Raw genomic sequence first — 25342 nt, forward strand, 5'->3', positions numbered from 1 at the left:
AAACTGAGCAGTTCTGCAGAGCAAGCCTGGCAGAGCAGCGGTACACAAAGTGCCCAGAGCCAGCCCAGCTGGGTAGAAATCAAGCCATGGCAAGCGTTTCGAGCGTCTTCTCTGATTCCAGGACACTTTGCATCTCATTCCCGGTTTTCACTGGTAAAGGCATTTCCCCTGCATGAACTACACAGCTCAAGCTGGTCTTTTCTTAGAAACGTGTCTTCCAAGCATCCCAAGCAGGAGTCCACTTTCTAGGAGCTGGTGACCTAAGAGGGCCTGACGGGAACAGAGCCAGACTGAGCCTGAATGGAAGGGTGATGGTTAGCGGGGCCACAGGGAAGACAGAGTGTCTATTTTAATCAGGAAGGAGAAACCAAATCGAAAAACAAAAACAAAACACACATGGGATCATGGTTTAAAAATCCAAACTAAAGCTCCCAAAGAGAAAGACAATTGGAGTTCTTGCTGTGGCTCAGCGGGCAAAGAACCCAACTATTATCCAGAAGGATGTGGGTTGGATCCCTGGCCTCGCTCAATGGGTTAAGGATCCAGTGTGGCCGTGAGCTATGGCGTAGGTCGCAGATGCGCCTCAGATCCCGAGTTGCTGTGGCTGTGGTGTAGAACAGCAGCTGCAGCTCTGATTGGACCCCTAGCCTGGGTACCTCCATACGCCACAGGTGTGGCCCTAAAAAGACGAAAACGAAACAAAACAAAACAAAACAAAAAAAACACAAAAAAAGACAACAGTTGATATGAACACAGTGTTTATGAGATGTAATAGGACACATACTACAAAAGTATGATTCTAGACACTGCAAACTATTTGAGTAAACAAAACGTCCCAAACATGCCTCACTCATCACCCTTCAGGAGTCTCCTAGAAGGAACTTAATCCCAAAACCCATGTTTAAGAATCTCTGGTACTGAAGCAGCAGAGCATCTGTATGTAGCGGTGCTGTCTGGGAGAGGAACAGGCGGAGACCACCCCGAGAGCCGAGAGCCGCAGGCTGGAAGGCTCGGGTGAGAAGTGGGGGGCAGGGTGGTCAGAGGCTGTCCTGTCTCTGGGCTAAGCCCGGTGGTCAGAAGAAACTGCTGGAAGGCTGAGTCATTTTGTAAGGCTAGAGCATAACTAGACTGTCCCGAAGGATGTGAGGTTAGAGAAACAAGCAAGTTAAGCCACAGGACTTTGCTGTCCCAAACACCGAGCCCCTAAAACATCCATCCAGATGGAAGGTGGTCTATTGCCAAAGCACAGTGCAGCTCGGACCGAACAACCCAGACAGAGTCAGCGCAAACTCCGCAAGTTAAGTGTACAGCCCCCAAGAAGACTTCTGACACCAGCCAGGGGGTTCCAGGCCACCTGCACGTCTAACCAGAGGGCTAAAAATTCTGGGATTCCCACACCCTCCTCAGGTTGGATAATTCACTGGAACTAGACTAGACTCACAGAACTCAGGAAAGACCCCTGCTGGCTATTATGGTTTTATTATAAATGATACAAATCAGGGCCAGCCAAATGAAGAGACACAAAGAGTGGGTGTGGGAGGGTCCTGAAAAGGGAGCTGCTGTGCCCCGTGACGTCACCACCCTTGCAGCGCACGGTCCTGTTGATTAGTGAGAAGCTGAACCCAGCTGTGGTGATGAATTGTTACTGGAGCTTCAGTACATAGACCTCATGGGCAGAACCACTGGTCACGTGACTGAGCTCAAGCCTCAGCTCCCCACCCTCCCTTACCTTCTCCCCAAGAGGAGCTCAGGTTACTACCAAGCCCCAGCCCTCTAATCACTTGCTGGTCTTTGTGATGACCCACCCCTGTTCTAAATCATCTCAGGGGCATAGGCTCAAGTGCATCTAGAAGTTACCTTCCACAGACCCCCAGGGGCAAAGGTCAGACAAATTCTGTATCATGCAGTTCCATCCTAGGGGGGGACATGGGCTCTGGGGTCAGACTGCTCTGAGTTTGGCTTTCTGCTGTGTGATTTTGGGAATGTACCTAACCTCTCTGAGCCTCAGTTTCCTCATCTAAAACACAGAGGGAACAATATCATTATTACTATAGAGAGATGGGCACTATTCAATAGAAATGCAATGCCAGTTACTATGTAACAAATCTTTTTCTAGTAGCTGCCTTTAAAAAAATAAAAAGAAACTGGTAAAAATAACATTATACATTTTACTTCACCCAAGGTGTCCAAAATAGTATCATTCCAATAAGTTATCAATATTAAAATAATTATCAATAAAATATCTTACATTTCGCCTTTTTTTTTTCTTTTTAGGGACATACGTACCGCATATGGAACTTCCCAGACTAGGGGTCAAATCAGACCTACAGCTGCCGGCCTACACCAGTCACAGCAACCCCAGATCTGAGCTCCATCCACGACCTACACTGCAGCTTGCTGCAATGTTGGATCCTCTAACCCACTGAGGGACGCCAGGGATTGAACCTGCATCCTCATGGATACTGGTCAGGTTCTTAACCCGCTGAACCACAGTGGGAACTCCTAAAGTGTGGTTTTGTTTTTTTTTTTTTAAGATGCAAATACTAACATGAAAGCTCTGTTTCTTTAAATGATACTGCCCCATGTTTAGCTTCTCCCCGCTTTGATAATGGAAAGCTGGCCATTGCCCTGGCATCACCCAGTTCATTCGATTCTCACCAGAGTGGAGTCGGAGTTCCGAGCTACCTTAATGTAGGAATGAGGAGATTCACCTAATAAGGGCAGACAAATGCATTTTTACATAATATGCAAGATTAATTATAATAAGTTCCATCCAATTCAATACTTTATCAAGAAAGACAAGCTAATTATCTGTCAGAGAATTAGCTCCTATTTAAAGGGCATTTTACCTTAATTCGGCCAAAAGAACTAATGGGAATTGTCTTTCCATGCTGCTGTATTCTTTTGACTGCATTTGCTTAAGCACTCAGAAGACTGGCACAGCACTAAAACCCCAGGGTTTAAAAAAGGGGAAAAAACAGAGGCATTCCCACTGTGGCTCAGTGGGTTAAGAACCCAGCTAGTATCCATGATGATGCAGGTTCAATATCTGGCCTTATGCAGTGGGTTAAGGATCCAGCATTGCCATCAGCTGCCGTGTAGGTCACAGATGCAGCTCAGATCTGGTGTTGCTGTGACATGGCAGCTAGGCTCTGATACGACCTCTAGCTGGGAACTTCCATATGCCACAGGTATAACCCTAAAAGGACAAAAAAAAAAAAAAAAAAGAGGGGGAAAGGGGTAGGGACACAAACACCTATTACTCAGCATCTCACAAGTCTCCCTCTTCCTGCTGTTCTTTGTAACAATATCCCTTTCAAAGTGTCTGATCAACAGCATCAAAGTGGGAGTGACTCAGATTTATGAACCAGGGAGGTGGTGTTGGCTCTGCCAGATCCCTCACCCCACAACAGCCCTGGTTTCTCACAGTGCTCAGCAATGCCCCCATGCAACCTCCCTCTGCCCACCAATGTCAAAGTCAAGACTCACAGCACACGCCTTAGGGCCACATACGCCATTGACATTTGTGCAAAGACCTATGATCGAGGATAAAGACTATTCCCTACAAACCAATCACCTGCATAGACACTTGGCCCTTGGATTCTGAACAAAAAAGGAGGAATGAAAAAAAATGAAGGGGAATGAAGAGGAAAAAAAGAAACCCAAAGTGACTGGCCCCCAGCTTCCACGCCTCAATGGAACAGTGGGGATACTCCTTAACAAGGGACTCCCTCCAGAGGTTGCTCTTATTGTACCAAAAACTTGGAAACAATCTTAACTTCATTCATAGGCAGAGGAGTTAGGGAAAATGTGATCTATCCATGAACTAAGATACCTTATAACAATCAAAGAAAACGCGCAATGACTCTACAGGAAGCAAAAGCGCTTGCAAAACAGTGAATGTGAATTTCGGTTTCTATATGAAAAATTCTGCAACATATGCACATATATGGGTAAAGAATGTGGAAAATATGTAAAAGTGAAACCAAGCCAGTCAGGGCGATTAGTATGTCACCTGATTTTTTTTCTTTCTAAAATGTTCTTAATATTCCAACAATGGAAGTATAACTGAGTCCTTGCTAAGCCTTAATTGTGTAAGATTTCCTTAGGTATAGTTATAATTTTCCAATGTGGCGCTGATTCAGAAAAAAAGTACTGATATATTTATCTATCCACCCCATTAGAAACACTGGGTTTTTCCAACCTTTAAAAAAAAAAAATCTACCAAGCATCAAAGGGGCATTTCCACTTACACTGCACCAGGGCAGATGCCAATTCATTTGACTGGAGTTATTACTCATACAAGCCTTGGAGATAAGTACATGAAGATGAATTTTTATTGCAGATATACGGTATTATAATTACAGTACATTTGTGATATGTGTTAGCTATTATGTGCCTGGCATTGCTCACAGCACCTGTATACATATTATCTAATTTAATCCTCAAGGAATCCTATGAGAAAACTGTTATTACCCTTCCTATTTTATGGATAGGAAAACCGAGGCACACCAAGTTTCATTTGTTCAAATTCGTGCTAAAGAAGCAGCAAAGTTCCAATTCAAACTCGCAGTTTGATTCCAGAATCTGAGTACTGTTAACTTCCATAGTGTATTCCCTCTGCTAGAAAAGATATAAATTTCTAATAGGAAGGCCGAATACAAATGCAAATCAGGAGACCCAGACCCATTCATTGAGAAGTCACTTAACATGCCCATTACAAAGGAAAAGAGAAAGAAAATGCTGAAGTGACTTGGCCAAACACTTAGACCCATGAGATTTGCTTATTTAATAACAACTTAAATTCAAACCAAGGACTTGTACTCCCAACGGAACTAAAAAGAAAATTATTAAACTAGAGTTAGGGAACTTGCATCCATCCTGTGCCACTAGCTACTTACTAGCTACGCTTGGCAAAGGAATCAGTTTCTGTATCTGTAAAATGGGAGGATTGAAACAGATGTACAATAATTCTGCCTGAACGAAGGCTGCTTCAAGCCCAGGGTTCCCAGGGGTCCATTCTGCTATCCTTCAAAGATGTTACTTATGCTGTCTCTGGGGTCTGACCCTGCCACCTGCCCAGAGCTGTATCTGTAGCCTTAGACTACAGGGAGGAAGAGGAAAGATAAGAAAGAAGAGAAAAGCCATAAATAATAAATAGTTTGATAAGTAAATAGAGTCTTGTTTACTTATCCCAGAGAACTCACTTTCCCAAAGGGTAATTATCACCAACTAGAGATTTCTTGAGGGGAAGAAAAAAAAGGGGGGGTAATACTATTATCCACACTAATAGAATGGATGATGAAGACAAAACATAAGCAAGCAAATACCTTTGGGTATTAGAGTGTCTGGAGCATAGTCACACGTATTCATCAGACATTCCTTCTCACTGACTATGTATCACTCCATCCCCATTTCCTTCTCTCTCACCTGCTTCCCACTCTAGAAAGTGAAGGAGTGAATTAACATGGCAAACGAAGGAAGCAGCATCTTTGTCCGCACAGGCCACCAGGAGAATCCATTCTAAAGTTCACACTGAAAATGCACAGGGCAGAAGCCTAAGGGCGCTCCATCCCGTGTCTACCAGGCAGCAGCTGAAGGACAGGGAACAAGTGCCCGGACCTCTCCATCTCCATCACTCGGACGTAGACTTGAGCGCCATCAGGAGCGACACAGCCCCATGCACAGAGTCTGGTAGCTAGCAAACACTTCATGAATCCTAGAAATAATCATTGCAGTTTTCAAGAGTCTCTTTCACTGGCTGGTTGCTCTCCTTAAGAGCCTCTGCCGTGACCAAAATTTGAAGTTTCCAAAAGCTGGGAGAGAATTCCGGGTGAGGTCACGGTGAAGCCAGCTCTCCTCTGAAGACAGAGTCAGCCACTCTTAGCCCTGGCACTTTCAGTTGCCGAGATCCAAGGACACGGGGCAGGGGAGGTAACAGAACCAGACACTTTGCAGATGAAGCCCAGGGAAAGCTACTCCAAGCAGTGAGAGCGCGCACTTTTAAGTCAACACGTGGCCAGCCAGGAAGGAGCTTGAGCTTTGAGGTTTTTAGAAGTGGGGTTCAGTTCTTGTTCTGCGACTCACTGGTTACTAATCTGGGGGGAAATAGGGAATCTGCTCCTTGATTCCACCACTGCAAAACTGGGAATCTAGAACCTCAATCACGAAGTTGCGCTGAGAACTAAGTAAGACATTTGTGCGACAGCCCGACGCCCAACATATAGAATCCATTCGATTGCTATTAATTTTTTTCTCCAAACCACCTGGAAAAATACTTTCCTAATTTCAGGGATGATAGGCTGATCAGACCCAGAGTAGTCAGGCGTGATTATACGGTGTCTGGCTTGTCAGATTACAATATCACTTCATGAGAGCCATCAGACCGTTTTTATAAATCGTGTCCTTAAAACATGCTATTTAATCAGACTAGAAATACAAGACCCAAGACAACGTCCCCTCTGCCTTCAAGGAAGCCCCTCTTAGAAATCCCTCTCATCTCACTATTTTAAGAGGGACGCAGACATCTATAACAACGACGGACAGCAATTCACAGTCTTAAAAACTGGAACCCAGGACTCCAGTCCAGGAGCTGGAAGATCCCATCCTGACACCAAGAGCACCCTCTGCTCTAACCCTGGTCTGCACCCCTACACCCCGCCCCGCTCCCTCTCCCCTCAATTTGGTTTTGCATCTCGCTTGCCAGTAGCAACAGCTGGTGATATTTAGCCCAGTGGCAGCGGATCTTGGGGCCATGATTCAAAGGATCTGGGATTCTTTTCCCCACAGAATAAGCATCAAATATTAAAGAACAGGACAGTCATGATCCATCACAGGTGGCAATGGCCTCCTTACCTAGGGGTTCAAACAAGAGCGCCTGCGCTCGCATCCTAAGGGGAGAAGCTTGGGCTCCCCACAGGAGGGAGGGCCTGGCACTGTCCCCCCCCGCCCCAGGTCATGCCAGTTGCATCTGTTGACCTGCTTGAGAACCAGGCAGCAGACGCTGGACTGGGGTCCACTTGGTGGGAAGACAAAGAAACCAAACCCCTTTGTTGAAACCCTCGGGGGAGTTCCGCTTGGATTTGCTTTCCAGGAACTTCCAGTCTTGGGGTAGGAGGTGAGAAAAAGATGGGTAGGCCTTCACCACCCATACAACATTACGACAACAAGGATAATTTGATCAATCTGCCAACCTCTTCTTCCTGTAAATGATCTTGCACTTTGCCAGAGGCGAGCGTGGGGTGATCACAGCCTTGATGGCACAGGAGAATGCCAGGCTGCACGGCTCATCTCTTTGTCCAAAAGCATAGGCTTGGGTTCCTCTTCCTTTAAGTTACATACAATATGGATCTTGTTGGGGTGGGAGAGTGAGCTATATGTGTATCCTCCCAACTTTCAAATAATAATAGATGATACAGACAGAAGCTGGGGGGCAGGGGGAGGATGCTAAGCTCTTCCTCCTGGCTTATGGATAAAAACGTCTGGAATGAAAGACTTCATAATCAGAAAGGACCGGACATCAACTTGAATACAAAATGTCTATTTTGAAATCTTCTACAGTTACAATTCCGGCTGCAGTTCACACTGGCTGCTTTCCCTCCCTTCCAACCTTTCTGAATTAGTGAAGTTATATGATATTAACATAGACTGTCCGGTACATGGATACACAGCCACAGAAAATTTGCCCAAGAGGACCCCTGTGGTTCAGGGGAAATAGCACAGGCTTCAAAATGACCCACAGTTCTGCTTTCATCCCAGCTCTGACCCTTAGAGTAGTTTTTAATTGCACATGCAAACTCTTTTTCTTTTTTCTTTTTCCATAAGCAGGCCAAAGCCTTGTCTTTTTTTTTACTTATTATTAAATTATAGTTGATTTACAATGTTTTGTCAGGTTGTACAAAACCTCGTCATTGAAATACAATTTACAATGTTTGTTCACATGTCCTCTTTTCATGGAGAGCATGCAGAAAAACAAACAGGTCTTGCTCCCATCTGCAACATGTCCCAAATTAGGGAGGTTCAAATGACAAAGTTCCACTCCAGTGCAGGGAGAAGGCCTGTTAGCCCTGAGCTTCTTGAAGCAGAGAGAGAGCCTATATTTCCTTTTCCATTAAAAACCAACAAATAAAAAAACATTCTTTTCGGATCAAGGCTTTGGAAAGAAATTCGGCTGGCCCATGAAGATGTGCTTAGAAAAGGCCAGACTCTTATCTTGCAAGGGAAAAAGAAAGGAGAAAAACAGCCGTATGCTACACGAACATGTATCTCCCAGGAGAATGATATGTCCTAAAGATAACTCCCTCCCCAAACAAGATGCTGTGGCGGAAGAAGATGGCAGATCCACACAGGTGCAGGATCTTCAGGATGGAAAGCACGGGGAAGAGGAGCCTGGTACATATATGCGCTCATTCTAACACGCAGATTATCAGAGTGAGGACAGCAGCAACCTCAGCCTGAAGATCAGTGCTCAGCACGTACAAGGCCTTCAGTATGTGGTGTACAAACGAATGGAGGTCATGTACCCACAAGGCTGTACAGCGTGGAAACCAACCAACCAAAAAGTCCCTGGAAACCTGAGGTGCTTGAGCACAGGAATGCGTTTTGATAAATGTTTTCCAGCTTTTCCTGAAACCATTAAATTCCCTAGATGACGGGATTGAATGAATCATCATTAATATTTGTCCCTTATTTCTAGGACCCAGGTAATATCAGGACTTTGCTAATTTCAAAAGATCTTAGACCTAGGTCCTTACGGTTCTAGGTTGAAATCTCAAAATTCAACAAAAAAGGTATCAATATTCAAAGCAATTGATGAAATACATGATGTGTATGCTATACAGTAGATACTGCTATCATTAGATAATAATACACACACACACACACACACACACACACACACAACACTCTATTGACCTGGCAAGACCTGTTTTTGCAGTGAGGCTCTGAAATTGATCACGCATGTGACCTTGGATGAGCAATAAACCTCTAAGGCCCCAATTCCGTAACTGCATAGTGAGGAGTCTGGATGACAGGGATGGTTCCCAAAGTCGACTGCATGTTAGAATCACCTGGGAGCTTTTAAAAGCTTTGGCACCCCGCTGGACCCCAGACCAATTGACTCAAAACCCCCAGAGGTGGGAACTGAGCCTCCTGGGCATAGAATTTCTGCCCCTCCTGTGAGTCCTGTACCCTCCTCGACCCACCTGCGTGGAATTGCCGAGGGAGGCAAAGCAGCACATTTCAATGCCCAGCGAGGCAGGCCAGGGAGGTTCTGGCAGCTGCCAACCCTGGGATGAAGGGAGCAGGGGCAGCTCCTAGTCAGAGGCTCAGGCCCAGCCCTCGAGGGCAGCTGCAGGTGGAGTGTTGCAGCTCTCTGCCCCCATCTCATCCAAAAGCATTATCTACCACGGCTCAGCAGGAGTTTCTTGACCTTGTCCTTCTCAAGTTGGATGGGTAACGTAACTCATCCGAATTGGTGAGGACGAGTGGGTCCTACCTAACAGGCCCTCACAGTACTGTGCTCAGAACAAAGGCCATCTCGCCACGGCCCCCCTGGGCCAAGGAAAAGGTTCTGACTGGGCATATGGGAGTGGAGGGAGCGGGGCCAGGGGCCTGGATTGCCTGACACTGTTAATGTTGTCTCAGCTCCTCCTGTGATGTTCAAATTATCCGCTTTCCAATGGAGCAAAATGGGTTCGGGGCGGCAACCTGAGCTGCCTAAGGACACTTCTAGATGGTCAGCAGAAAAGCCTGGATTTGAGTCATGCATCAAATGCCCCTCGAACAAACAGTAAACAAGGACCACACTTTGCACTTATATTTTAATTGGGAAGCAGGCAAGTATATGCAAATGCTCAGAGAGGATACATGCCACCCCAAGCCAGGTCAGGGGAAGGCTCAAGATGCACTCAGAGGAGAGAGCGGCCTTTCCATGAATCCCCTTCCTTTCTCCTGCATGCACTCCATCTCATCACACCTCAAAGCCTGGAGAACTTTTCAAAATGAAGCCCTTGCCCCCCTCTACCCCCAGCCCTTCTATAGTCAGTACAGCCCTTACTCCCAAACTAAATCAGCCTGAGGGGAGGCCAGAAAAAGCAATGCTCAAGAGGTTTACACTTTTTGTTATTTAGTTGTGGGATGTGCGCTGGACAGATTTATCATCACATTTTTACAAATTCCCTACAAATAAATAATTTTACGATATGCCCAAATTCCTCTGGCCTCCTGACCCAAGGAGTCTTTGTAATCCCTCGGCACTGCAATCGTGTGCTCCTTAAATTAGGTAAGAGTTTAAGAGTCACCGAGTTATTTTTAGGCCATAGCAACACACACACACACACACACACACACACACACACACACACAGAGCTATACCTAGCTTGATATTTGTACTCCTTCGGAGGAGGAGCCAAAATTGCACTTTTACTGACACCACCATTTCTATTCAATCAACAGTCATAATAAAACTAAGCTACACTTACTGAGCGTTTACCATGGATGAGGAATGAACAGTTCCAGATGCATTGCACATACATGAATTCGTTTAGTTCCTAAACTGACCCTATGAGAGAGCTAGTGTTACTTTTTTTTTGTAAATGAGGAAAGTGACTCAGGGAAGAGGCCACTGGCCGAGGCCACACAGCTGGTACGAAGGGAGCCAAGACTGAAAGCGCAGACTGGCTGATCCCTAGTCCTGCCTGAATTTCTCCACCATTTGCTACAGGGATACTATTCAGCATGTTTGCCCGGGAAGCCAATGCTACATATATGAATAGAGATCATGCCTTTATTTCCCACGTCTTAAAACATGTCCTCCTAACAACCCTGACAGGAAAGAGGAAGACTTTGGTTCCCCCCACAAAGCAAAGCAGGAAACAGAAAGACCATTGTCCCAGGGGCTCTGACTTCTGAGCACAGGCGTTTGCTTTGTCATCAAATGCACTGTCACCTACCAGGGTCTAGTCCAGAGCCCTTTCGTTCCACGGGAAGATGAGCAATCGGGGTTGGTCATTTCTCAGGAGTTATGATGGAAAGTTTTCTAGCCTAAAAATCTAAGTCTTTGAGTTTCAAATCTTTGCAAGATGCACCCTGCCCCCCGGCAGTAAATGTCTCTGATACCTGGCGGGCCTGTTGGAGGCTGAAGCAACCAGTTCCTCCGTTTGGTGACAGCCCAGAGCAAGTCCAGGCAGGGGCCCTGACAGACGTGGGCCTGGAAGGCTCCCCCTCTGAAGGAGGGGTGCATCTCTATAGACCCGACAGCTAGTCACTCATAATGGAATCCCAAGCCTGAAAAACGCCACACTGGGCACGTGACACAAGTGTTTAGGAGGGACAATGCTGTCCACACTATACAAGAAAACATCCCAGCCTTCTGCATCTGAAAACATTACGTTTAAAGATGAAACACTGTGAAATACATTAAAATGTTGTCTATACTATAAAATAGTTCAACAACCAAGAAAGGAAGAGAAAAAGCAAACATGGAAAACGCTGAGAGCTGTTGAATCTGGGTGGTAGGTCTATGGTACCCATGATTCTCTCTTCCACTTTTCTATATATTTGAAAATTTGTATAATAAAACTCTGGGGAGAGCATGCTTGCAGCATGCAGAAGTTCCTCAGTCAGGGATGAGCCCATGCCACAGCAGTGACCCAAGCCTCTGCACGAGCAGCGACAGATCCTTAACCTGCTGCTTGCTTGAGCATGTGCAAATTCCCTATAAAAGAACTTTTAGAGACATACGTCTTTAAAGAGGAGGCAGAGAAAGTCTATATTTTCCTACTTAAGTACATGATGATGAGTCCCCTGAACCCAGCCTGGCTAAAAAGAAAGGGCGCTTATAAACATCCTGGCAAAGATGGTAGCTCTCTTAACAGAAAGCCCAGAATTGTCTAGCCTCCTGATTCAGCTGGGTGAGACATCACATTAAAAATCCACTTTGGATAAAACGGATTGTAATTCTTTCAAAGTCTTTGCAAGTCTCTAAATATTTATTCATTCGGACGGTGTTCTGCCAGGTTGAGTAGGAGCTCGAGTCTAATGGCATTTATTCTTCAGAAGATGAGAATAAGACACAGACTCAGACAAAGGTCACAACAGGACGGGGACTGTAAATGGGAACAGTCACTTAATCCCAGGGGCTTCTGGGTGTCTCATCAGTTTCTTCCCAACCTGACACAGCGCTACTAAAATGGTCTCTGAGCAGCCGCTCTACTTGACAGGCAGCAAGCATGGGGAACGTGGCACGAAAACAGGGGGACGGACCAACTTGGACGGGGAGGGTAGCAACCAGTGTTTACAAACATAAACCAGAGAATTAGATGGGTCAGCCATAAATGACCCGAGATTGGACTGAAATCTCTGAAAATGAATGAATGAAACCTTAGAAGTTTCTACCTTAGATTCTAACTAACCTACCCCCGCCCCATCGCCGTATCTTTCTTGCAAAAACCACTCATTCCAAAATGGTGCCTCTACAACTCTTGCTAAAATAAAACCTTACATCACCAAGGGAGCGGGTTACTAAAATAAACCTCAGCAGAGAAGCCAGACCAGGATGGGCTGCCTGACCCAGTCAAGAGCCTAGGAGAAGCTGCTGGCCACCTGCCTTCTGAGAAGGATGCCCACCCCTCTTCCACTGCAGTGATGATCAGGTACTAACCTTTGGAAAGGCTCCCTAGGGTCACCCTAATATGGATCGCTTTCCCTTCTCTCCCATCATGGTCCTGATTTTAGGCCGCCACCCCCACCCCAAGAGACCAAACTAATAATGACAAAAATAAATAAATAAAGTAGATTCCAGGTCCTTCTGCTCCTGAACTACATTATCTTCAACCAAATTCCCAGACATCTGAAGAACGAGCCCCCCAATCTCCAAATAATCCAACCTCTACCACCAGTGAGTCTTCCAGGTCGACCGCCGCTGTGTCTCACCAACCCGAAAATGATGAGCCCTCCCAGCGGCCGCCCAGGCGCCCAGTGGTGAGGTCAGCAGGCTGTCCGGCCCCGCCCCACTGAGGCAATCTTACTCTCTGACACAGAGGAACAAGCCCAGGCTGCCCGGACTCTCAGCTGCATCCACAGGAGAGGGGGGAGAGGAGCCCCACTTTGATCGGGAACCCCAAGAGATACATTTCCCATAACTGACAAGCTGCCCCCATACACAACCATGCCCACGGCAAAGTAGAAGGGAGAATCCACAAACTCTTCCTAATCACCCTCAAGTTCAAGTCCAGGGTCATGTCCACTTGGATTCCTTGATGCCTGTCCTCGGATCTCATAAACGCAAAAGGCCTGCTTTCACTCATCAGCATCCTCTCTGCGCAAGCAAAGAGACCATCCTCAACCTTGTCGGTTCTTCCCCTCCTGGCTCCCCGAAGCTAACTCTTACAAACTGGGAGGTTTGTAGGCTATATTTTCTGGACCAAAAAAGATGAGACAAGATCATGGGGACAGAACACAAGCTGGGTAAACCTCCGGGGAATCACTCAACATCAGCCAAACAAGAATACCAATCAGGTACACAGGAAATCTGAGCATGTCTATGACCCCAAGAAAACCCATCCACAACAACAGCAGCAAATGCCTGGGCACTGCTGGAATCTTCTCGAATCCACTTCCGGGATGTTCTCCTTCCGCTCAGAGCTCACTAGCGGGACCTTGGTGCTAGCTGAGCCCAATGGGAGCAGAGGCTGGAAGGCAGTGAAGGTGAGCAGAGTGATGACATCAAAGAAATCCAGAGCCATTTTTCTAAGTACACTACTTAACAAAAGGCAGGCTGCATCATTGGGAAGACAAGGGGAAGCATGGCAGGGCCGGCCCACAAAGGCAAAACAAGTAACTTGCATGTCCCAAGGGCCTGGTGCAATTTAAATATGCAAGGCATTCGAGGGAGCGCAGCAACATCTTTGGTCAATGCGCACATCTTTGGTGAACACGCGCTGGGAGACTGGCTGGCGATGTGGCCCAGACTGTGGGCCTTGACTCAACACACAAGGGAAGAGAGGAAAGAAGATGACTGTCTCTCACTACCAGCGCCACCACCACCTGACCGAAGACAAGGAAGAGGAAGCATGGTGGCAGTGCCCAGATGATGGCATCCAAGGGCAAAGGGGCACGTGGGAAGGACGCAGGACGAAGGCGCCTCAGCTGGGGTAGGCGACATTGGGTGGTAAGAGCTCAGAGACCAGTGGGCAATTAATTCCCCCTGCCAGGGCTCAGCAACACCGAATTCACTCCTAGTTATTCTGCGCTCAGGGTCCTGGGGCAAATGATCCACTACCCCAGTTGGGGAGGAGCTGGGATCCTGATGCCAACAGCTGTCAGGTGAGGCCAGGAGGACAAATGGGTAGGGTAGTTTTTCATAAAAATGACTCTCCATGACTTTGGAGCTTGGTCAAGGAATGAATGCTTGGGGTGACCTTAATACTTTCTGTGGAGCCTGAGAATAAGGATCTCTGCCCTTTTTGAAGGTCACTTTCTAAATCATAAAATCCAAGCTGTTCAGAGAGGTGAGAAAAGAGGAAGAATTTCCCACGAAATGAACGGGTACCTGCAGGTTTACTCGTAGTTCACCACAACTGTGGCTTCCTCTGTTCCATCCATTTGGGTTAAGTCTGGGAGACATGAACGATCCAGCTATCTACTGACCGGAATAGAGCTCCTGGACCAGGCATGGCTGGAGAGGCCACCCGGTGTCACAAAGCCCCTTTTTAGAATGATGAGAAAATGGCCTCCGAGAGAGGAAAGGATGTGTACGATGCAAATGAGAACGTGAATCAAGACCAGAATCCAAATCTTCTGGCTTTCAGTTCAATGTGGCTGGCTTTCTTTCCCTACCCCAGAATAATTAAAAGAGGACAGTGGCCGCTGGGAAGACAAGAAAATAAGGCACTTCTGGTCTCGGGCAGCCAGGGTAAGGAGAACGCTGCCACTGCTAAGAGGAGACCCTCGGGCATGGGGAGGGGGCAGGGGCATTACCTTTCAACACCAGAGGTTCTTTGCCTTCTCTCTTCAGGGACTCCAGGACTATGTGGAGTGGCTGGGAGGGCATCACTCGACTGGGCTCATTGGTATTCTCATCATAAACTATAATTTCTTTGGAAAAGATCCTCTTGAAAGAGTCCTTGCCTTCCCTACAGGAAATCAAGTCTAAGACAGTGATCTTGCCCTGCTGCAGTCTCCGCCGGCTGATCTTATCGGCGCAGTTAATGTGCACAGCTCCTTGGATGTGGCTCTTGTTGTACTCCATGAAGGGCCGGCAGTCAATGATGACAGGGCCCTGGCTCGGCAAGTGACTCTTGCTGTATTTGGTCATCTTCTTAGCCAAGTCATTGGGGTAGATGATTTTGATGCTGGCTAGTTGTTTGGGGGTCCCTGCCACAGGGCTGCCCACCCCACCTGATGGACTTAAAGAGCCTGTATTCTCACTGTTGTTGACCATCTGGTTGGCAGGGCAGGTGGTAGTGCCTCCGATGGCGGTGGTGGCGGTGCCAGCGGCGATGGCTTGGGTTTGGGCCTGACTGTCCTTGTCGTAAGTTGCCACAGTGCAGCAGCTGGCACTGCTGCATCCACAATTCAGGGAGCGGGCAGAGCCGCTGGATGAGGGCATATACGTCAGATTCGCAGCCTTTAGGGACACAACGGTGGTGGCGATGACAGGAGGATGGCTGGTACTGCCGGGGGAGGCAGAGCCAAGGTAGCTAGAGTCTAAACAAAGGTTGAGATCCTGAGGTCGTACGGGCCTAGACAGTGCCACCACTACCCTGTCGTCTAAAGGAGACGGAGGCATGAGGAGGCTGAAAACTGGCAATTCAAGAAGAACTCAAGACAGTCTGTAAAGAAGGGGAGGGGAAAAGAAAGAATAAAGTCATGTGACACAAAAGGCAGTTGAATCCAATCCCTAGGAAAGGGCTTTGCATCCCTCTGAGCAAAGTGGTCCTAAGTACCCTTCATCCTGCCACTCTCAAAGCCTGAAACTCACCACTATGGATCCAGAGAGGATGTAAGCCCCCAAGGACCCCCGCTCACTTGCTAAGCCAAAGGTCAGGTGTCAAGTCTATGCACACGCTGATGAACAACCTTTCAAGGATCTCCATCAAAGTCCAGCCTTAGAAAAGGTCAAAGCACAGAGAACTAGAACAGCTGAAGACAGAAGGGAAGGCTCTGAAGAGGCATCTGTTCTGGGCTCATCTCCATCTGCAGCCCTCCAAGGACGCCCCGTGTGTCTACCCGTGCATACTTTCCATGTAATCCCTTCACCCACTGCAAAGGCACAGGAGTGACCAGGAGAGCTGGCATGGCTCACGGGAACAGACAGCAGCTGAATATACATCCGGGGCGGATGTCAGCTTTCTGCACATCAAAATGAAAGTATCCCCCTAAGTGAATCTCTAACTGTGAGCTCTTCTTACTTTCCATTCTACGAGTCCTTTGAAAAGCACAACACAGTCATATTAAAACCTCCCATGTCGCCTATTAGCCTCTGATAAGTCAGTCTGCATTTCCTCTTTCATTACTAACCAGTCTCCGAAAATGAAGCCTCAAGCCAAGGAGCCAGGTCTGGAAACCCCAACTCTGGCAGATCCACCCTTGTCTTGGTCCCTTGTCGTACCACCCCCTCCACCACCACCTTTAAGGAAAGGACCCCTTCGACTCTCCTCCCTTCTTTTCCCCAAGGCACAGACTATGCATTCTAGAGCTTCTCTCAATGAGAGGCAGCCGCTATGCATGAGATCTCAATCCCACCCAGACATGCCCCTTCTTTAAGAAGACAGATTCGTAAAGAAAATTTCCCAATCAGCCTGTCCCTGTGGGAAGTTGAGAGTTGCCCGTGGGGTCTACCTCCTGTCTCAGGAGAGGGCGCCTGCAAGGGGACAGCTCCTTCTCCCCATGGGCACAGGGGCACCCCACACCAGGGCCCTGCTGACTCCTCTCCTGCTAGACATGCACACAGGAAAGAAACCCAGCCCCACGCAAGAGTCGCTCATCTAAACGAACTTTAAGAGAGGTCTGGAAAAATGTCATCAAACATCCGTCTACACACACTGTCACCACTGCCTGACACAGAGCTAAAATGTCACAGGCAGAATCGACACACAGGCACACACAGGGGCACAAACCTATCACGTCCACAGAGCCCCACCAACTCAGCTTTCCCTCACCGCCGTGGCAAGGGTGGAAAGGATCAACCCCTTTTCTCTGTCCCTTCCTCCTTTGCCCTCCTTCGCTCCCTTGCGTAGTATTTTTTGAAGAGCAAGTACTATTCCAGAAGCTGTAACTGTTTCCCAGCTGGACAGAGCAGAGAAAGTCTTGGCTATTGTGCTACCTGGTAGGGTACGTCCCAGGATCAACAGTCCATCTCCTTTGAGAGGTTCACATAAGCATGATCGCTGGGACACAAGCTGGGACTCCCACCTTCCCACGGAGTGCGCGGCACACACACACACACACACACACACACACACACACACACACACGCACGGAGTGAAGAGATCTGCATCTCTGCAGCAGAGGGTCGGGCGTATATATGGCCTGAGACACCACCCAGACTGGCCCAGGAAACCTGCCGAGAAACACTGAGCTATCCCTTCTCCCTCGCTACTCGTCCTTCCACCTCAAGTCAGAGGCTGGAAAGAAAATTAAGTGGTTAGAGAATGCTCCTTCGCCACTCCAGGGGCAATTAACACCCCCTTCGCAACACAGCGCACTAACAAGCCCCAGACGTTTAAAACCGCCGCAAAGCATCCCAACGAACCTCATTTTTTCTTCACCCCCAATCCGAGTAAACTGCAGAGAGAGTAAACGCACAGGGCAGCGTGAGCCAACAGCCAGAACCCTTCAACCTCACCTGCTGGGGCTCCTCGGTGAGCATCGCAACACACACACACATTCACACTTACACCACCTTACACTCCTGGGCTCTCAGGAGGAGCCGCGGTGACTTCCACTTACTTCATAAATAAGTGTAACCCTCCACCATCTGGCGCTCAGCTTCAGCTACGGATTCGCGCATTCAGCCCTCATTCACTTGGCTTCATTGATCTCCAGCAGCAACATAGTTACTTTCTCTTTTGCTACACTGTAAATGTAAGGTTCTGAGAGGGCGGGCCGGCTGCCGACCGACGGTGCGTCGGTCCAATAGGAACCCGGAGAAAGCGGACCGATACTTCGCCGCAACCCGTGGCCAATGGGCGCCCGAAGGGGGCGGGTCCTGGGCGTGGCTTTGTCTGTTTAAGGAGGGTTTATCCGACGCCTCTTCGGGCCAGCAGTGTTAGAACACGGGCGGTGATGTCATTGGCAACCAATCAAAAACTTAAAAGGGCCAACTGGGGCCCGCGCGGAGCAGCTGCTCTCTATTTACATGTAAACCAAACCAGCAGGATGCAGTTAACCCTTTCCAGGGCTGAATTGTCAATGGGCTAGACTCGCCGCTTCGATTAAAACTGGCTCTGCCCGCTTGGCGGGATCCTCGTACACCTCCTCACCCGGGAACAAACCACGCAATTTATATTCCCTTCTTACTCTGGACGGATGAGCAAATGTGTTGGAGTAACTTTCTTAAGGCAAGAGGCAACGAGAATGATCACTGTCCCCACTGGGAAAAACGGGTTCTCCGATTCGTTCGAGGTGACTCGATAAACCCAGGATTCAACGACATCGCCAATGCACCCACCCGCCAAGGACTTGAGCGCGCAGCCTGGGGCGTCGCCTCTTCCGTGCCCGGGGCCATGCGCTGGGCACCCGGGCTCCAGCGCTGCTGGTGAACTGTCCGTCCGTCCAGTGGCAGTGCTCGAGGCCGCCCCGCTCGGCCCCGAGCAGCCAGGAAGCATCGGCCGCCCGCCCGCAGATGTCGCTGCCCCTCCGGCTGCCCTGCTACCCTGCGCGGCGATGGCGCGGCGCCCTCTGGCTCGTCTACATCTGTGCCCCGGTCACGCCCCCGCTTCCCCCGCCTGCCTCCCAGGGCTCGACACAGAGCCCTAAGGCAACGCTGCGGAGGGCTGCGCGGAGGCGGTGGCTTGGGCCGGAAGCCACAGGGGGCTCGCCCTAAAGAGGAGGCACGGGTGCCACCCCCTAGGCCCGGCGTCTGGGGACTCGCCTGGCGCCCGCGCCTTTCCTCAGGCCGCCCGCGCCCTCCTCCCACCCGGACCCCAGGAGTCCGGGCGCTGCGCCCCGCAGAACCGCGCGCGGGTCACTGGCCTGCAGCCCGCCTTCCCCGCGCGCCTCGCATTCGCCCGCCACCCCGAAGGGCCGCTGGCGTGCCAAGGACCGCCAGCCTGGCGCTTCTAGAACAGCCGCGGCTGGCGGAAAAGGGCCGGGGTTGGGTGTATATACGCAGACTGAGTGTGGACCGCGGAGCGCATGGAGGCGCCGCCGCCCCCTGGGTTCTCCCGACTTTCGCCGCCGCAGGAATGGTCGGCGGCCGAGGAGCGCGGCGGAGCCAAAGATGGGAAGCGGTGGAGGCGAGCTGGCCTGCGCACGGTCAGGAAAACATGCACTAAAGTCTTGGGATATGCAAAGAAGTGAAGATGACGAGAGGAACTGAGCGGAGTTTGCGTGAAAGAACTCTAAAGAAAGAGAGCTCCCACCCCACCCCACCCGCGCATCCCTCTCCAGTCTCAGAGAGGCGGGGCGGGAGGAGGTGAAAGAAATGATTACGATGGAGTAATACATTATGAGCACTATAGAATATTTGGCTATGATTTTCTCTCTTACCAGGCTGAAGGTGTCTGAAGATATCAGGCTTAAGGGCTAAAAATCAAGCTAAGTGGCAGCGACGACATATTCATGTCTTTGCTTCAAGTGCAGATCTGAAATCTGAAGATGCCAAACCCTGGCCTGATGGCCAGCTATGCTCAGTGAGCTGAGAGATTGCTTTCCATATCTCTCTCTTCTCTTCTCCCCCCTCCTCTCCCCTCCCCTCCTAGCTATAACTATATCTATTTTATATAGATATATATATATTTACACACAGTCCAGGTTTCACAAGTGTTTCAGTCTGAAGTAAGTGCATGCAGTCATCTTAAATAGGAAAGGGTTTTTGTATCCTACTCTGCCCACACACCAACACATACACTCTACCCCTTAATAACTAGTGAGCTAGTGAGTGGTTGGGGCACACCATTTCAGCTGGTGCTGCCCAGCAAAGGTGGGTTCTAGGTAATTTCCAAAGAAATCAGAAAAGAAGTTGCCAGAGGGGCTACCCTGGATCTATTTGGAGCTTCTTCTTTTTTTTTTTTTTTTTTTTTTTTTTTGCTTTTTAGGGCCACATCTGCGACAAATGGAAGTTCCCAGGCTAGGGGTTGATTTGGAGCTGCAACTAGTGGCCTATGCCACAGCCACAGCCATGCCAGATCTGAGCTGCATCTGCACCCTATACCGCAGCTCATGACAACACTAGACCCTTAACCCACTGAGCGAGACCAGGGATCAAACTTGAGTCCTCATGGGTACTAGTCGGATTTGTTTCTGCTGAGCCACAACGGGAACTCTGTAAACAGCCTTTTGTATGAAACCCAGAAGGGGAAAGTAACTTCAAAAAGAAATGTAATTCATTTAATGAGATGATTATTTTTATTATAGTTTCAAACTTGTGGATTATTGTAATTTAGTTGACTAAGAATCTAAGCTATCCAGGCTGAAAAATTGAGAAAGATGGCAAAATTCCTCATCATTTATCAAGCCTGAAACATGGAATAAGCATATCATTAACATACACAAAGATATAATTATTTTTTAAATTAAGCATCTCTAAGTGTACAGTTTATATTCAAATTATAGTGATAGAAAAAAAGAGATTACAGATGGATTTTTTTTTTAGTTGCTACTTTTCCAGGCCTCTTCTGTACAAAAAAGAGGGGATCTCGTTCCATTTTTTTGAGTCATAAGTACGCAAATACTCTCTGAAGTACTACTCTTATATTTAAATTTGTAATACCAGCTAGCCAATGGCCTTGAACCTGATCTGTACACAAATAACCAGCAAAGCCTAATTGTTCAATTTTAGTCCCAAGAAACTGAAGCATCTTCACTGAATTTGAGTGTTCTAATGTGATTGTGCTGAGCCATATCTTTGTTCCTACAAACAAACATCATAAGAAAAATATTGTTTCTTTCAGTACAAAGCATCAGGCGTTACAGCAAAAAGCTGCAAATAACTTAAGCCAGCATATAAGACATAGATGGATAATGTTGCACAAATGTGTTAATTAAATGGCTGCCTTTATGTGCTCTCAAAGGGTTAAGTATGTTGCATGATGGTAGCAGGTCAAGACTGGGGGGGAAACATGTTTTCAAAAGACTCCTTGAGGTGAAAGTGGATTCCTGGGAGGTACTAGGATTAAGGTTTAGAGAGCATTTTGAAATAAGAAATTGCAAGATAAAGGTGATATTAAATCAGCAAGAGGTCCAGGAATGAGCAGAGGGATGGAAAAGTGAAGTGGCGGCTGGCTGAGGTCACTGAGGTCTGGCAGTTTTAATGCCTTGTGACACGTCCAGGCCTAAGGAAAGTCTGATAAGAAGGATCCCATGAAAGAAGGGGCCACTGTAGTGCTCATGGGGTGACAGAAACAGCAGCAGGTCCATCTGGGGTCCCATTGTCCGTGAGTCTGAACACAGGAGCCCTCCAGATCTTTCCCCAGAAATTCTTTGGTAGGATATGCACTTGTGACTTGGGGACAGGCTCTGAGGCTTTCAAGAGTCTCAATCTGTGTATTCCAGTGCAGCAGTCGCTTGCCACACGTGGCTACTGAACACTTGAAACCGAACAAAATCTGATTTGAGATGTGCTACGAGTTTAAAACACAGGCTGGGAGTTCCCATTGTGGCTCAGTGGGTTAAAGACCCGAAGTTATCTCTATGAGGATTTGGCTTCAATCCCTGGTCTTGCTCAGTGGGTTAGGGATCTGGCATTGCCGAAAGCGGCAGCATAGGTGGCAGATGCGGCTCGGATCCAGCATTGCTGTGGCTTTGGTAAAGGCTGGGAGCTGCAGCTCCAGTTCAACCCCCAGCCCGGGCACTTCCACACGCCACAGGTATAGCCGTAAGACGAAAAATAAACAAATAAACAAACAAAATGCACGCTGGATTCTGAAAACCTCATGTAAAAAATGTAAATTATCTCCATTACTTATCTATCCGTTACATAGTAGTGAATTGTTTATAGTTTGGATAAGTTGCATTGAATAAAATATGTTCCTAAAATGAATTTTACCTGTTTCTTTTTACATCTTAGATTAGGAGTATTACAAAATGTTCAACTTAGGCAGCTTCCATGTTTCTGCTGTTTTGGCTCCTTTGATTTGAGGTCACTGTGATGCCAAAGGCACCAGAACCACAGAATGTTCGACCTGGAGGGGAATTTAAAGCTTATCTAGGCCAGTGGTTTTCAAACTGTGTTAGGATGAGCCGGAGGGAGGAGGGGTACAATTCAAGGGTGGGGGGTTGGAGAGGAACCACGGAGCTGGGGGAGCTCAGAGCGCCCCCCCCCACTGTGATGTATGCAAATGTATTATTACTGAAATTCCAAAGTCAGATTTCATCCTAAGGAAAGCTTCTGGTTGTTTTCTTTGTTCTGTTTTTTGTGTTGTTGTTTTTAAATCCTGGTCCATCATTTTATCCAGAAGCCTATCTGAGGAGCAGAGAATGGTCTGTACCACGCTTGACCTCAGGACGTGACCTCAGCCCTCATTTCCTGAGGACCAGAGAATGCTTGAGGACCTGAGGACCAGCTTGACCTCAGGATGTGACCTCAGCCCTCATTTCCAAGCCGCCCTGGCAGTGGAGGAGGTGACCAGTGGTGGATGGAGAAGCTCCCTACCTCAGCTGCAGGGAGCAGACCCCTTTCCAGGCAGGTAGTTTTTCCTGCCCCCTCACTCAGTCCCTGGTTTTGGCCTCACAAATAACTGCCTGCCTACAGCTCTTTGTCAAAGGCGAGTTCTGGCCCAAGGGTGTGGATCCTTGACACCAACTTACTTCCTTAGGAAAATAACAAACAGAAACACACTCCCTGGCCCTGGGTCTCGGCAACGCTCTGCTCTGCAGTGATGGTTTATTAATATGTGCTGCTACATCAAAGACATAACATTTGCCCCTTTGCCAAGCTCAGCAATCATTTTCTCATTAGGAACTGCCATCAGACCCACAGTCCCTCGGCCCCAGGAGGCTGCATCAGGCTGTGTTATGCGTGTTGTCAGATGCCAAGGTAAAAGGTAGACACGCACCCTAAGCATTCCTAAACCCCCTTGGGACTGGCTGCAGGTCTAACACGAAGGAATTCATCTAAGCTTCTCAGCATTTCTAGTAGGATACAACCATACTGTATCTGGATATCACAAGTTCCCTTTAGATCACCAAGTTTATGCTAATGTGTCTCATTTCCTCTACCACTAAACACTGGCTGAACTGATTTTAAAGCAGCAGCATTTGGAAAAAATAATAATAACAACAGGTAACACTGATTAGTGTTTTGCTTTATGCCAAGCACTGTTGAAAGAGATCCACAGGCATTAACTCAATCTTCGCACATCGATGCTCTAAGTAGGTATCTCTATGTCTTAATTTAAAGATGAGGAAGCGGAAATACAGATGGGTTAAGTAACCTGCCCCAGTCACACAGCTGGAAAGCAGTAGGGGCAACATTTGAACCCAGACAGTCCGGCACCAGAGCATCTGGCTTTGAACCATTCTGCGTTAATTCATGGTCTCCGTGATTTTATAAACTTCGATCACATCCCCTCAGCCTCCAGAGGGCCAGGACATTTTTAATTGCCCCTTTGTAAAAATGCCCTATTTCTTTCCTCTGCTTTCCCCTGGACCACTCAGAGTTCATTGTGTCTTCGTGCTGTCTCTCTCAACACTGCATCCTCCAGACCAGGTCCACCTTCCACTTTGTTTCCAGAATCCTCCCCAAAAGTGCTCTAAATGTCATCAGTGTTTGTATTTTGCTGCAGGCTTGACTGACAGATTCAAGGTGGCGTCTCTGACACCTTTCTTGCCAACTGTGTCTTGTTCACCATCCCCTACCTAACACCTGGCACAAGAGCTGGCACGTAGTATGAGCAGTAAGTTTCTGGTTTTGTTGCTGTTGTTGTTATTTTCTTTTTCGGGCCGCACCTGCGGCATATGGAAGTTCCCAGGCTAGGGGTCGATTTGGAGCTGCAGCTCCTGGCCTACACCACAGCCTGCAGCTATGCCAGATCCTTAACCCACGGTGCAAGGCCAGGGGTGGAACCCATGTCCTGAATACTGGTTGGGTTTGCTACCACTGAGCACCAACAGAAACTCCAGTAAGTTTCTGTTGAAGGAATGAATGAATGAACGAATAGCATTTTTTTAAAATGCAGACCCTTGGATTGTTGGAGGTTTTCTTTTAGTTGAATACCCAGGTTCATCTGACCCTTTTCTAGCTACTCATTTGACCTCTGATGGCTGGCGGTGTGGGGACCTCTGAAATCCCTAAACTCAATCCTCCTCCTCGGAGTTATTTATACAGATGTTAATTAATTGTCTCTCCCTGGGATCTTCACCATCACTTGTTAGTTACCATATTCTTTTCACTTCCGGTTTAACTCCATTTCTTCTTTTCCTCTAGCAGCTATGGAAACATCAGTAACTTTATTATAATCCAGCCCATTATCATCCATCCAGCCCTTGTATTTTTGTATTTGCCAGCGTTCTTGGCAGTTTGATCGCTTCTGCTCTTAGGGAAATTTCTCCCATGTTTTTCACTGAGTTTCAGCAGGATGAAGGTATCTTTCTTTTCCCTGTCTACATCTTCCTGTTTACATAACTCAGAGGCATCCATTTCCTTGTGTTCAGCTCCTTGGCAAGTGTTTATTGTCTAGCATGTGACTGATACCAATAAATCGCTTTTTTTCAGAAAGAGACATTCCATCAAGACCTGTGCCTGGAAGTCAACACGTTTGTTTATATGTTTGTTCGTTTGATGTTCCTGGGACTTGAGAATGTTCTGAAGGGAACTTCTGCTCCTGATTCTGAGCAAGAGGGGGAGCAGCAAACTCAGGACATCCTGTGTCCAGTGTTCTGTGAGGGAGGCCTGTGTCGCCCTAGACTCCCACCGAGGCGGGGTGGCAGGACTGTCCCTGATCCACGTGATGGATAAGCCACTGATCCAGAACTGCACACTTGGCCTGCAAGTGCCAAGAATGGGGGTTCCCATGGTGCCTCAGTGGTAACGAAACTCACTAACATCCTTGAGGACTCAGGTTCAATCCCTGGCCTTGCTCAGTGGATTAAGGATCCCGCATTGCCGTGAGCTGTGGTGCAGGTTGAAAATTTGTCTCCAATCCCAAGTTGCTGTGTCTGTGGTATAAGCCAGCAGCTG

At 47.9% G+C, this 25342-nt stretch overlaps 2 protein-coding genes across 3 annotated transcripts in view; one reads left to right on the top strand and one right to left on the bottom strand.

The window, feature by feature from the left end:
* The window catches only part of DISP1 (dispatched RND transporter family member 1), a 1033384-nt gene that overhangs the window by 207914 nt on the left and 800128 nt on the right, over window positions 1-25342 (top strand). The window lies entirely within an intron of this gene.
* DUSP10 (dual specificity phosphatase 10) overlaps window positions 1-25342 on the bottom strand; it is a 58563-nt gene that overhangs the window by 20505 nt on the left and 12716 nt on the right. Inside the window, exons 1-2 of one of the 2 annotated variants that reach the window (XM_003130510.6) lie at window positions 17953-18061; window positions 14980-15833 (exon numbers count right to left, since the gene is read on the bottom strand). In XM_003130510.6, the coding sequence (XP_003130558.1) occupies window positions 14980-15790 (811 nt within the window). In that variant the 5' untranslated portion in view covers window positions 15791-15833; window positions 17953-18061. Of the gene's footprint in view, window positions 1-14979; window positions 15834-17952; window positions 18062-25342 lie in introns of those variants that run through there. The other variant, XM_084979181.1, reaches the window with a different exon arrangement.

Source organism: Sus scrofa, chromosome 10 (assembly GCF_054392235.1).
Source record: "Sus scrofa isolate SSC_HxYL_T2T_F1_AM1 chromosome 10, Sscrofa_HxYL_maternal_Yorkshire_Landrace_v2.0, whole genome shotgun sequence".
Classification (NCBI taxonomy): Eukaryota; Metazoa; Chordata; class Mammalia; order Artiodactyla; family Suidae; genus Sus; species Sus scrofa.